This window comes from Bidens hawaiensis, unplaced genomic scaffold (assembly GCF_021521415.1).
Source record: "Bidens hawaiensis isolate Kalapana, Puna unplaced genomic scaffold, B.hawaiensis_p1.1 tig00043662_1, whole genome shotgun sequence".
NCBI lineage: Eukaryota > Viridiplantae > Streptophyta > Magnoliopsida > Asterales > Asteraceae > Bidens > Bidens hawaiensis.
The window spans coordinates 14817-26339 of NW_027497750.1; the positions used below are offsets into that span (position 1 = coordinate 14817).

At 42.2% G+C, this 11523-nt stretch overlaps 1 protein-coding gene across 1 annotated transcript; it reads left to right on the forward strand.

Moving 5' to 3' along the window:
* The first annotated feature begins 5562 nt into the window (after positions 1-5562).
* LOC143594468 (zinc finger CCCH domain-containing protein 29-like) lies at positions 5563-7842 on the forward strand. Its single transcript, XM_077073780.1, has 2 exons — positions 5563-5920; positions 7058-7842. Exons 1-2 carry the CDS (start codon positions 5563-5565, stop codon positions 7840-7842), a joined length of 1143 nt encoding a protein of 380 aa, XP_076929895.1.
* The last annotated feature ends 3681 nt before the right edge of the window (positions 7843-11523 follow it).

Consider the following 11523-nt stretch of genomic DNA (forward strand, 5'->3'; position numbering starts at 1 on the left):
TTCACCTCCGTTGGTTTCTACCGCGGCGGCCTCCATGCCTCCTCCGACGTCGGCAGCTACGGCCGATCCTTCAGGTATGCTTGGGGCTTCTCGCCAACCTCTGCCTCCTTCCCATCTGCCTGACCTCTTGGATGGATTTCCCTTGGGTTCAGGTGATGGGTTTGGCGGAAATCGGCCTGTTGTTGACCTTACAGGTGCGTAGGGTTCTTTTGGCCTTTTTTTTTTTTTTTTTTTTTTATATATATCATCTTTTCCTAACTGCTTTTTGTTTTTTGCAGTGTCGGATTCCAATGAAGTGTATGTTCCACGATGGAACATCCGCCGAGGAACAACCCTTCGCACGCCTGTGGAGTGCGTGGAGTGGGCTCGTCATGCAGCTCCCAGTGGTGCGTTGGGGGAAGCAATGGCTAGCTACCAGGAGGGTAGGCTAACCAATGAGCTTCGGATTCTTCTGGCCCGGATGCAGCCGCGCGTCGAGCTGCTTTGTCGTGAAAACGACAAGTTAAAAGCAGCTCATATCCAAGAAGTAGCTCAGGCGCGGGCTGTCCGGGAGGAGAACAAGAGGCTTACCGCAGTGGCTGCGGAAAAGGAGAAGGCCTTCAAGGCCCTCGAGGTTGAAGTTCAAGCCCGGCTCGAGGCCCGTTCCAAGGCTGCCCAAGCTGTTAACGAACAGCTTCGGCTGGCTAAGGAAACTGCACGGAACGCAACTGAGAGGGCCACCAAGGCTGAAGCTGTTGCTGAGCCTCTACGCCTCGAGAATGAGGAACTTAAAGCCAAACTAGAGGCGCTCCAACAGGCTCATGATGCCTTGGCGATGGAAGACGCCAAGAAGCTCCAAGAGATCTTGGACCAGAGGGGGGTGCTTGACCACACTGAGCGGAAGCTAAAGGGCGTTGAAGAGGCTGCGGCTAAAGAAGTGTTGCTTGCCAACCTCAACAAAAGTGAAGCCGAACGCGCCCGTAACCAAGCTCAAGCTGCCCTCTAGGAGGCTCTGGTTGCCAAGGAATGGCTTCTTCGAGAAACGTTGTCTCAGGTATGTTTAATTTCATTATATCTTTACACTTTTCTTTGTAAATAGAAAAGGTTTTGATACTTGTATTTTTTCTTGTAGGTTGTGCATCGAGTCTTCACGGACACATCATACGACGATGCCATGAGCGCAGCCCTCAACGCTTCTCACGAGGATGGGGAAAAGGCCGGCTTCCTGCTTGGTCTAGGGTTCGTTGAGAAAGGCATCCCGCCTTCCAACTTCCCTTTATATGATGTTGATACTGAAGCTGTATATGACCAAGCAGTGAATCAGTATGCCGCCTTCCCGCATCCGGTGGTGGAGAAGGTGAACGAAGTTGCTGCTGCTGATGATGGGCTAGCCATTCTAAAGACCTTCCTTGAACAGCCACAGCCAACTGATGGTGCGGGTACAAGTGGGTTTGGAGGGAGTGGTCTTGAAGCTTGAACCTTAAGATCCCTTCCCACTGTTAGGATAGGTTTAGCTTGTATAGATTTATATTCTTGTAGGAGGGTAGTTACCCGGCCATTCTTGTAATGAATTATTATGAAATATAAATCTTTGTGCGGGTAAGACCGCTACTTTCACTGGATGACTTGCTTTATAAACGTTATATGACTTGCTCATGCATACTTTAGTTTAAATTAGCAATTTTCCAAGTGTTTAGAATAAGTTAACCTTTGAACGTGGTAGATAATAGGTTAAAGTTTTGCTTCCTCCTTCGTGATTGTGCGGGTAGGACCGTCACTTGCACTTAGTAGGATGGCTAAACTTTACCTATATCTGACCTGCGTGGAGGTTTTCCTCATCTTTTTGTTAGAAATTTTCTAAGTGTTTAGAATAAGTTAACCTTTGAACGTGGTAGATAATAGGTTGAAATTTTGCTTCCCCCTTCGTGATTGTGCGGGTGAAACCGTCACTTGCACTTGGTAGGATGGCTAAACTTCACCTATATCTGACCTACGTGGAGGTTTTCCTCATCCTTCTGTTAGAAATTTTCTAAGTGTTTAGAATAAGTTAACCTTTGAACGTGGTAGATAATAGGTTGAAGTTTTGCTTCCCCCTTCGTGATTGTGCGGGTGAAACCGTCACTTGCACTTGGTAGGATGGCTAAACTTCACCTATATCTGACCTGCGTGGAGGTTTTCCTCATCCTTCTGTTAATTTTTCTAAGTATTTTGAATAAGTTAACCGTTCGACGCGCGGTTGTCAATAGGTTAGTTCGGTTTCCTCTATCATGATTTGTACGGTTAGGACCGGCACTTTCATTTAGTGGGATGACCAACGTTTACCTATGACTGACCTGCGTGAAGGTTTGCCGTTTTTTGGGTTTATGCGGGTTTTGCCGCCTTCCCCACGCAACGACTTTCCACGTAATTATGCGGTGAATACCGGCATATCAGTGTTGAATAAATTAACCGTTCGACGCGCGGTTGTTAATAGGTTAGTGTTCAGTTTCCTCTATCATGATTCGTGCGGTTAGGACCGGCACTTTCATTTAGTGGGATGACCAAAGTTTACCTATGACTGACCTGCGTGAAGGTTTGCCGTTTTTTGGGTTTATGCGGGTTTTGCCGCCTTCCCCACGCAACGACTTTCACACTTATGTATGCGGTGAAGACCGGCATATCCGTGTGGAAAGTTCATAAAGTATAAATGTAAAATCATCAGCTTCAATGTGATAAGGAGAATCATTTCCATTAGAAGTGGCTCTGGGCCTTTTACAAGTTTTGAATTGATCTACATGCACTGTGTAATTGAGCTCCCTTCCATGTTGTTGGGATGGGAGTGCCATCGAGCCGATATGCACCTGGTTCGGGATCTCGTTGTTTACGCAGTATGTAGTCTCCAACATTGAAGCTGCAATTTTATTCGTGTTTTCCCCAACTGGGGTTCTACACGCATCAGCCTGCTCAGCGTTCGTTACGCCACGAGGTGCGCGAGCGTCCCATCTCTGACAAATGCTTCGACGATGTCCTTTTCGTCTGTGCATTCTTCAGTGTTGTGGCCTTTTGTCCTGTGAAAGTCACAGTATTTGCTCCGATCAGCATTGTGACGATGTCGGATTATTGGAGCCTTTGGCCATGGGAGCTCCTCAGTGGCGAATATCTCGGTGACGCTTTTGGTGAGTGGCGTCCATCTGGAGTTCTGGTTCGACTGTACTTTATCCCTTCCGCCTAACCGACGTTGCAAGCCGGATGAGGTGTCAAAGTTTACCCTTGACTGCCAAATGCCTAGCTTCCGCTTTTTGTTTAGTCGGGCGGTAAGGACGTTGTCTTCTCTTGTTTTCTGGGTGTAGAGGTTTGTGCTCTGGGGGAGATCTCTACCCAGTTGCTTCTCCGTTTCCGCAAAGCGTTTAGCTGCTGTCATGATGGCATCCCATGTGGATGGCATGCCATCTTTACCCGTTAAGGTGCGGATGAGCTCTGGGTCGTTCGCGCCCTGGATGAAAGCAGCACGAACAAGTTCTTCGCTGATATTACCCAGACTTAGCTTCTTTGAGTTGAAGCGAGTGATGAAGTCTGGCAAAGATTCATCTTTTTCTCGAATGCAATTGAGGATTGTCCATTGCTCCTCGGTATACTTTCTTGGTTGGCTGAAGTGTTGGCTAAACTTCTGCTGGAAGTCTTCCCAATCGTAGATGTGGTGGACCGGTAGACGATCGAACCACGCTCTAGCTGCCCCAACAAGCGTCATTTGGAACATGTAACACCACGTAGGTTCCGTCCAACTACTGACGGTTGCCCCCGCTATGAACCTGTTCAAATGATCGTCTGGATCAGATATACCATCGTAAGTGCCGATGTTGGACATCTGTTTGGCACTTTTCGGGACGATTGCTTCCGCAATGTCCCTTGCAAATTTGGACGTTCCCGCCTTTGCAGCAGTTGGTGTAAATGTTTTGGAGAAGTCACGTGGGTTTCCACCCGCGTTTTTTGGTTTGAAGGTTTCTCCAAAACGCCTTCTCGGTTGGGAGTCCGTTTCCTTACGCTTCCCCTTCGCCCTATGACGAGGGTTTGCGTCACTATCGGATTCCTCCGAATCATCGTCCAAGTATTCTCCGAATTCCTCAGGCTGTTGGAGTGAATGTAAGCGTTCATCCAACTCAGCTTGGAATTCTTTTTGACGTGCTTCCGCCCACGCTTTAACTTCATCGAGTGTTTGGCGGGGGAGCCTCGTTCTTTGTCTCTCTAACTGGGTATCGGTGAATCCAAGTGAGAGATTATTTACTGCACTTGCCCCAGCTTGGGTAACTGGGGTAGTGTTCGTAAAAACTGTGTAGTCGCCGGTATTCCCCCCAGTAGATGGGGTTGTGGTTACCGGAGTTTCTTTAACCATCTTTCCAGAAGTTTGAAAAAACTGTAAAGAAATGAAGTTCTAGCTTTTATGCACGGATGGCGCCAATGAAGAAACACTAATTGACCCCGGGCAGATTACGGATAATTTGGGGGTTAAATAGATGTTTCCCACGAGGGGTTAGACCCGGCAAAGATGGTTCTTCTGATAACCTGCAAAACAGACACCGTGAGCTCGTCACTGAGAAGGGGGGGGTACCTCCTTGTGACCACCCTCCGGCGTGAGAATCAGACTAGATTGCTCTTGAATATAAGTGTATATTAAGAGATTGCTAGAGCAGATATCAGGTATAAGATATGAGATACAAGATAAGATGAGATGATCATACCATTTGGGGTATTTATAGCCGAAGGTAGGTTTCCAAGAAGGTATAGCCGGCTGAATAGTATTCCTGTTCTACCAACTGTGGCCTACGCACGTGCCATGCTGGTAGTTGGTGGGTAGGCAGCGGCTGACAGTGACCAGGCATGCTGTGTACTATTCCTTTTCCACCAACTGCAGGCTATGCACGTGGTATGACAGGAGTTGGTGAGTAGGCAGCGGCTAATAGTGACATACAGTACAAGAGCATGCTGCTCGCCATACTGTTGTCAATGAGCTGTCGTATCTCTGGTCAGATCTTTTGCTCATACCTCGTCAGGTACAGTACAAAAGATCCTCCAGTATCGTACGGACTGGCTCATTTGGGCGGGAGTATTCCCCCTCCTGCCTTTGTGCGGGATTGTTCCCGGCTTTGCTCATTCCTTCAGGTGACTACTGAATTATTTTGAGAGCTAAGTGCCTTGTGCGTGTAGCCTTGCTGCGCGGGTGGCCTTCCCTGATGGCTTGTATCCGCAGCTGCGGGAACAGGCGGAGTACTTCACCATTGGGAGGCATTTCCTGCGGGAACAGCTTGCGTACTGCGCGTAAGGACGTCACGTCTCTGAGCATGGTGGGTCCTGCGGATCCAGTTGGTTTCCGCGCAGACGTCTCTCTTCAAGGTGAGTCCTGCGGGTCCAACTGGGCTCTGCTGGGACCTACCTCTTCACCAACATACACAAACAAATATGGTTCTAATGAAATACTCGACTTAGCAGCTGCCGATGATGTTCCAGGGTTCGTATTAACAACACAACATCTGTGTCGATGACGTCGGATTATGGTACGGAAGGAAAATCTCATCCAAATCAATGGGGTTATTGCAGTGAACCCCATTAATGATTGCTTCCCTTTACGGAAGCAATCAAATATTAAAACATCTAATCGATAACAATAACATCGACGTCAACAAAACCTCCGCCACCAACGGCGCCACCGCCCTCCACCGCGCCGCCACCGGCGGGTCTCCGATGTCAGTTGAAGCTGCTAAACTATTAATTGACAACGGTGCTGACGTCAGCTTGCCGGATGCTAACGGGAACAAACCCGGTGACGTGATTGCTCGTGGAATCAAAGCGAGTATTCGAAAGGGTTTGGAGATGGTATTGAAAGGTTTTGTATTGGAGGAAGTTGCTCCGGTGAGGAAGGAGTATCCGGTGGATGTATCTTTGCCGGATATTAATAATGAGTTGTACGGTTCCGATGAGTTTAGGATCAATCAATTCAATCAATCAATCATACCCAGTAAAATCCCACCGACATCAAAGCTATAAGTAGGGTCTGGGGAGGGTGGGATGTAGGCACACCGTACCTCTATCCAAAGGAATAAAGAGGTGGCTTCCAGAGAGACCCTCGGCTCTAAGTACATGTGTATGAAGCAAAATAAAGGAAATCAAAGTTTAACAGTTATATAAAAACTACTACTAATTATAATAATATTAATAATAAGATCACAGTTTAACAGCTATATAAAAGCTAATAATAATTATAATAATAATAATAATATATGTAAGGGAAATACCATTATGGTATGTGACCTAAATAAGTTAAGTCTAAGCCCTAAGGTATTCAATTCTCTCTAAAAATATTTAACTTTAATTCTACTTCTCCACGAATTCCTATCCTCAACCATGTCCTCAGAGAGGTTTAGGTCTATCAAATCATGCCTAATCCTCTCATCCCAAGTCAATTTCGGTCGTCCTCTACCCCTCCTCCCCTCTATAGTAATGTTTTCTACGGATCTAACAGGATTCGTCGTCTGTCTTCTCTTTACATGTCCAAACCATCTCAATCTCCACTCTCTTATCTTGTCTGCTATGTTCGCCACCCCTAATCTCTCACGAAACACAACGTTTCTTATTCGGTCTAGCCTTGTGTGCCCACACATCCAACGTAGCATTCTCATTTCTGCTACCTCCATCTTCCGCACTTGTGCCTTCTTGATGGCCCAACAATCTGTTCCATATAGCATTGCAGGTCTAACTGCCACCTTAAACTCACTCCGATGAGTTTAGGATGTATACGTTTAAGGTGAAGCCGTGTTCGAGAGCTTATACGCATGACTGGACCGAGTGCCCGTTTGTTCATCCCGGGGAGAACGCGCGAAGGCGGGACCCTAAAAAGTTTAATTACACGTGTGTCGCGTGCCCAGAGTTTCACAAAGGAAGCTGCGGGAACGGGGACGCCTGTGAGTACGCGCACGGGGTGTTTGAGTCGTGGCTTCACCCGGCTCAGTACAAGACACGGTTGTGTAAAGATGAGACGTCTTGTGCGCGAAAAGTTTGTTTTTTGCGCATAAGGTTGAAGAGTTGCGACCCTTGTATGCTTCTACAGGATCGGCAATCCCTTCACCCATTTCAGTTGAACGCTCCTCAACTGAAATGGGTTTGATGAGCCCGAGCCAGAATCAAAGTCAGAGCTCGGGCTCAATGGTTCTTGGTTCGACACCACCCATGTCACCAACTATTTCCCCGGTGAACGGGTGGCAAACCAAGAACCATTTGACTCCCCCAGCGCTGCAACTTTCGGGGAGTCGTTTGAGGACTTCTTTTAATGCTAGAGATATGGAAATGCGAAGCTTACAACAACATAAACAACACATGATTGATGATTTTGGTTCAAATGTTTACTCCAATAGATTTGGGGAATTAACTCCGACTAATCTCGATGATGTTTTCGGATCCACCCAATTGCAATCGAATTACTCGTCTTCTCCCATACGAAAACCGGCAAATTTCGCTTTTGACACATCGGCCACAGTGGCCCAGGCAGTGATAAACTCAAGGTCAGGTGCATTCTCGAAACAACGCAGTCAAAGCTTCATTGACCGCGGTGCGGGAGCCGTGGGTTCGCCAATTTCGCAATGGGGTTCGCCAGATGGGAAGGTGGATTGGGGGTTTAATGGTGACATGGCTAATAAGTTTAGAAAGTCTGCATCATTTGGATTGAGAAATGGTTTACCTATGAATGTTGGTCATGAGCCAGATGTTTCATGGGTGAATAGTTTGGTTAAGGATGTTTCGTCGGTGGGAGTTGGGTTGTATAGTTCGTCGGAGAAGCCGAGGTACGGGGGTGGTGACCGTGAGAAGCTGCCGCGGTGGGTGGAGCAATGCTTATAGATGAGCAGCAGTTGGTAGAATAAAAGCAAAGCTATAGTTTTTGCCAACATTTGAAAGTAGAATTTTTTTTTAATTCTTTTATTAACCTTTGAATTTGTAGTGATTTTTTCTTCCATATGCTTACAAAATATGGGTTTAAGTTTTCTGCAAATTTGTTACTAATTTCTTATGTAATGATATATTTCAACACAATTTCTTTTAAAGGCACTAAACTATCTAGTTTATCTACTTGCTAGTTCAATTGATTTTCTGTTTTAAAGTTATAGTAATGTTTGTGTTTTCTTAATTCAGTCATTTAATTAAACAACATTATTCAAGTCATGATTCTATAATTTTTATGTGAGATCAAAGGATAAAATAGAATAGTAAGATTATTAAATCAAAATCTTAACAATTATGATTCACCAGTAGGACTGTCGAGTCGAGTGGGTTTGGGTCACACGTCAAAACAGGTTCGGGTCAGAATGGGTTAAGAGTCGGAACAAGTTGATTAAAAAAAAGGTAATTTTGGTTCAAGCTTCCGAATACGTAAACAGATTGAGACGCGAAAACTTGTGATCTTTTACATAGCGAAAACTCTAATTTAGGGTTCTGATGCGAAAATTGTCGAATACAATCGATGATCAGATAGGATCGTAGGTAGGGGAGCAATCTTGACCCTAACCCTTTCAAATGAGATAATTTGAGTTGTTTTAAAAGTTAAATGAGTTGGTTTGGGTAAAAGGTTTTAACTAAATGGGTCAAAATGAGTCATTTGAAATTCCATCATTTTATTTTCGCGTCAAAATGAGTCGACAAGTTCAAAGAAATGAGTCGATGCGGGTTAGTGTTCTAAGGAAATGTGACAGGTTTCGGATCGGAACGGGTTTTCGTACAAGACAGGTTTCGGCACGAAACGGGTTTCATATTGGAACGGGTTCGGTTCAGGTTTCAAGCCAACACGAGTTTTCACTCGTGACGTGTTGGGTTTTGGTTTCTTTTGTTTCTTTCTGGTCGATTCCGGACTCGTTTTTGTTTGTTTTTTCAGTTTTGTTTTTATTCGGTTTGAATTCTTATAGTTTCGTTTTGATTTATTTTTTCGATTTCGATTGATGTGGTCCGGTTTTGGCTTTTTGTTTATTTGTTTCATTTTCGTCGATTCTTTCGGTTTCGGTTCAATTCTAGGTGGGTTTTATTTTATTTTTTATGGAACGAGGACAACGTATGAAACATTTTAGTGTTTTTACTTTTTTTGTTGATGTAATATCTATGTTTCTACCATGAAATGAAATTGTGTTACTCTTATATTTATATTTTGAGTTATAATTTTTTTATTATTATTTTTGAATATTTTTTTGAGGGTTTTTGATCTTAATAGAAAACCCTCAAAAAAATTCAAAAAAAATAATAAAAAAATCATAACTTAAAATATAAATAAAAAACGAAAAATCTAAAAAAACTAAAATGTTTCCGCTGTTATTCTCGTTCACAAAAAAAAAAAAAAAAAAAAAAAAAAAAAAAAAAAAAAACCCAGTTCGACCCAAACCAAAACGACCCTTTTTCTAATTGACCCGTTTTGACCTAAACTCATTCTGACCCATACTCGTTTTGACCCATGATTCATTTCAACCCATGACTCGTTCAACCCAACCCAACCCATTTGCCACCTTTAATCGTAGGTGACCTTTTATGATGAGCATATTATGATAACTGAGACTGTGATGGTTAAAGCTGAAAGTCACTTTGAAAAGTAAATTTGGGTTCAACAGTGATGAAGTCTACAACAGCCTAAATTGAAATTCATTTTAGCTGCTGCAATTGATATGTGGTTAAAGAATAGTTTGGGATAAATGAAGTGTTACTACAAATTTTGAAAAAGTTGGTTATTGTTGACCCGAAAAGTCAAACGGGCCTGTTTTACATCAAGGGCAATTTGGTATTGTTTAAAGTTGGGATTGATCGTACAAGTCAAAATTGATCGGGTTATGGCGTTTCAACAAGTTATTATGTTTACGGGTCTAACTTCGGGTCATAATTAATTTCAAATGCCAAGGGCGTTTTGGTCATATTTTGCAAAAGAAGAGAGGGTGATTTGTCAAAATCCATGCGTCTTCGCAAAATAATTTGTGATTTAATCGTTCGGGTTTTTGCTATGTTTGAACGAGTTCAAGATTCTATTTTTACAACATTCGTTTTGGTCTTGCGAAAATTGAAACCGGACAATTTGAGCTTTGAGTATTCGGAGAATGCTTCATAAGATGGGGATGATTATTGAACGAGTTGGAATCAAATGATGTCGTGATAATTAATCGAATTTGGAACCCTTATCATTTTCCAAGACATTGATATCCTAGAACGGATAAGAAGACTTGAATTTGGCAACATTTAATGTGAGGGGAAAACCCGAAGTACTGGTGTTGGGTGGTGGGGTGATTCGTGAAGGTGTTTGACGAAGTCAATCTTAGCTTGATTTCATAATCCAACGGGGAAATTGGTGGGTTAAATATGTGGATTTCAATATCAAGTGAATGAGAAAACCCGAAGAATACTCCTGCAAAGTGAAAACCCGCAAGAAGTGTGAAAACTTGCGAGCTCTACATGTTGGAAAGTGAAAACTACAAGATGATAGTGTAATGCGAAACTACTTAGTTTTCACATATAGAACATAGGAGGTTTTCGCAAATGTCATGTCAATATAAATAGGGATATGCTTTGTAATAACTACTTATGTGTGTTCATTGGATGTGTGAGTTTTAGATGGTGTAGCATGAGAGGCCACCAAACCTTGATGGCGTGGGACTCAAATGTATGTATGTACATGTATGATCATGTAATCATTCGGTTAATGTCAAATAATTTGATTAATTATATTACATACAACTTCTTATCCATTTAATGTTTAATTACTCATCCGTCTCAATTGTGTGTCAAAGTGCAATATGTTTATAGGATCGAGGTAGACTTTACATTCTTTAATGCCCAAGTAACAAAACCCATGTCTTAAATATACCATATATTTTACACCAAGTGGTATGAGCATTAATATTCTTAACGCACTTTTGACAAATTTAACATTCCGATATTCTTTATAAAACACTTAATGATATCTATCTATTCTAATAAAATACTATAACTTTTGCCACTTGTCAAGCTCATAGCCCTCCTCATCTTTTTTCAACAAATTTTCATATATGGTTCTTATCTTTTATGTTATTTCAATATATGAATTCAAGTTTATGCTTATTAAATAAAAATACTAACTAATTCATTCATTAATTACATTACTGATGAAATAAGAAAAATATCAAAATTAAAGTTGCAGACCTCTTAAAATAAAATTTGAAAGTCACAAGTAATTGCAAATTAAAAAAAATAAAATAAAGGTGTCTTATTGTCGAAAAATTTGGATTTGTATGGTGAACTACAATTGTTTTTAACCAGGGATTCAAACAGAAGTACATAATTTTTTATATAAGACTGATTTCAAATTTGGATTTAAAATTTTCTCATATGCATTTGTACTCATGAAATATGTATTTTCTTAATTTTCTACAAACATGAAGAACACCTATTATATATATATATATATATATATATATATATATATATATATCTTGGTGTTTAGCATTAAATTACTGAAGTTGAATAGTATAATTATAATCTTTATGTATAATGATTTACTCTATGAACAATCTGTCATTT

Excerpts from the sequence above, each read along its gene's own strand:
- LOC143594468 (XM_077073780.1), top strand. The coding sequence starts at position 5,563 with ATGATTGCTTCCCTTTACGGAAGCAATCAAATATTAAAACATCTAATC. Across the intron at positions 5,921-7,057 it reads TATTAATAATGAGTTGTACG|GATCGGCAATCCCTTCACCC; the intron begins GTTCCGATGAGT and ends ATGCTTCTACAG.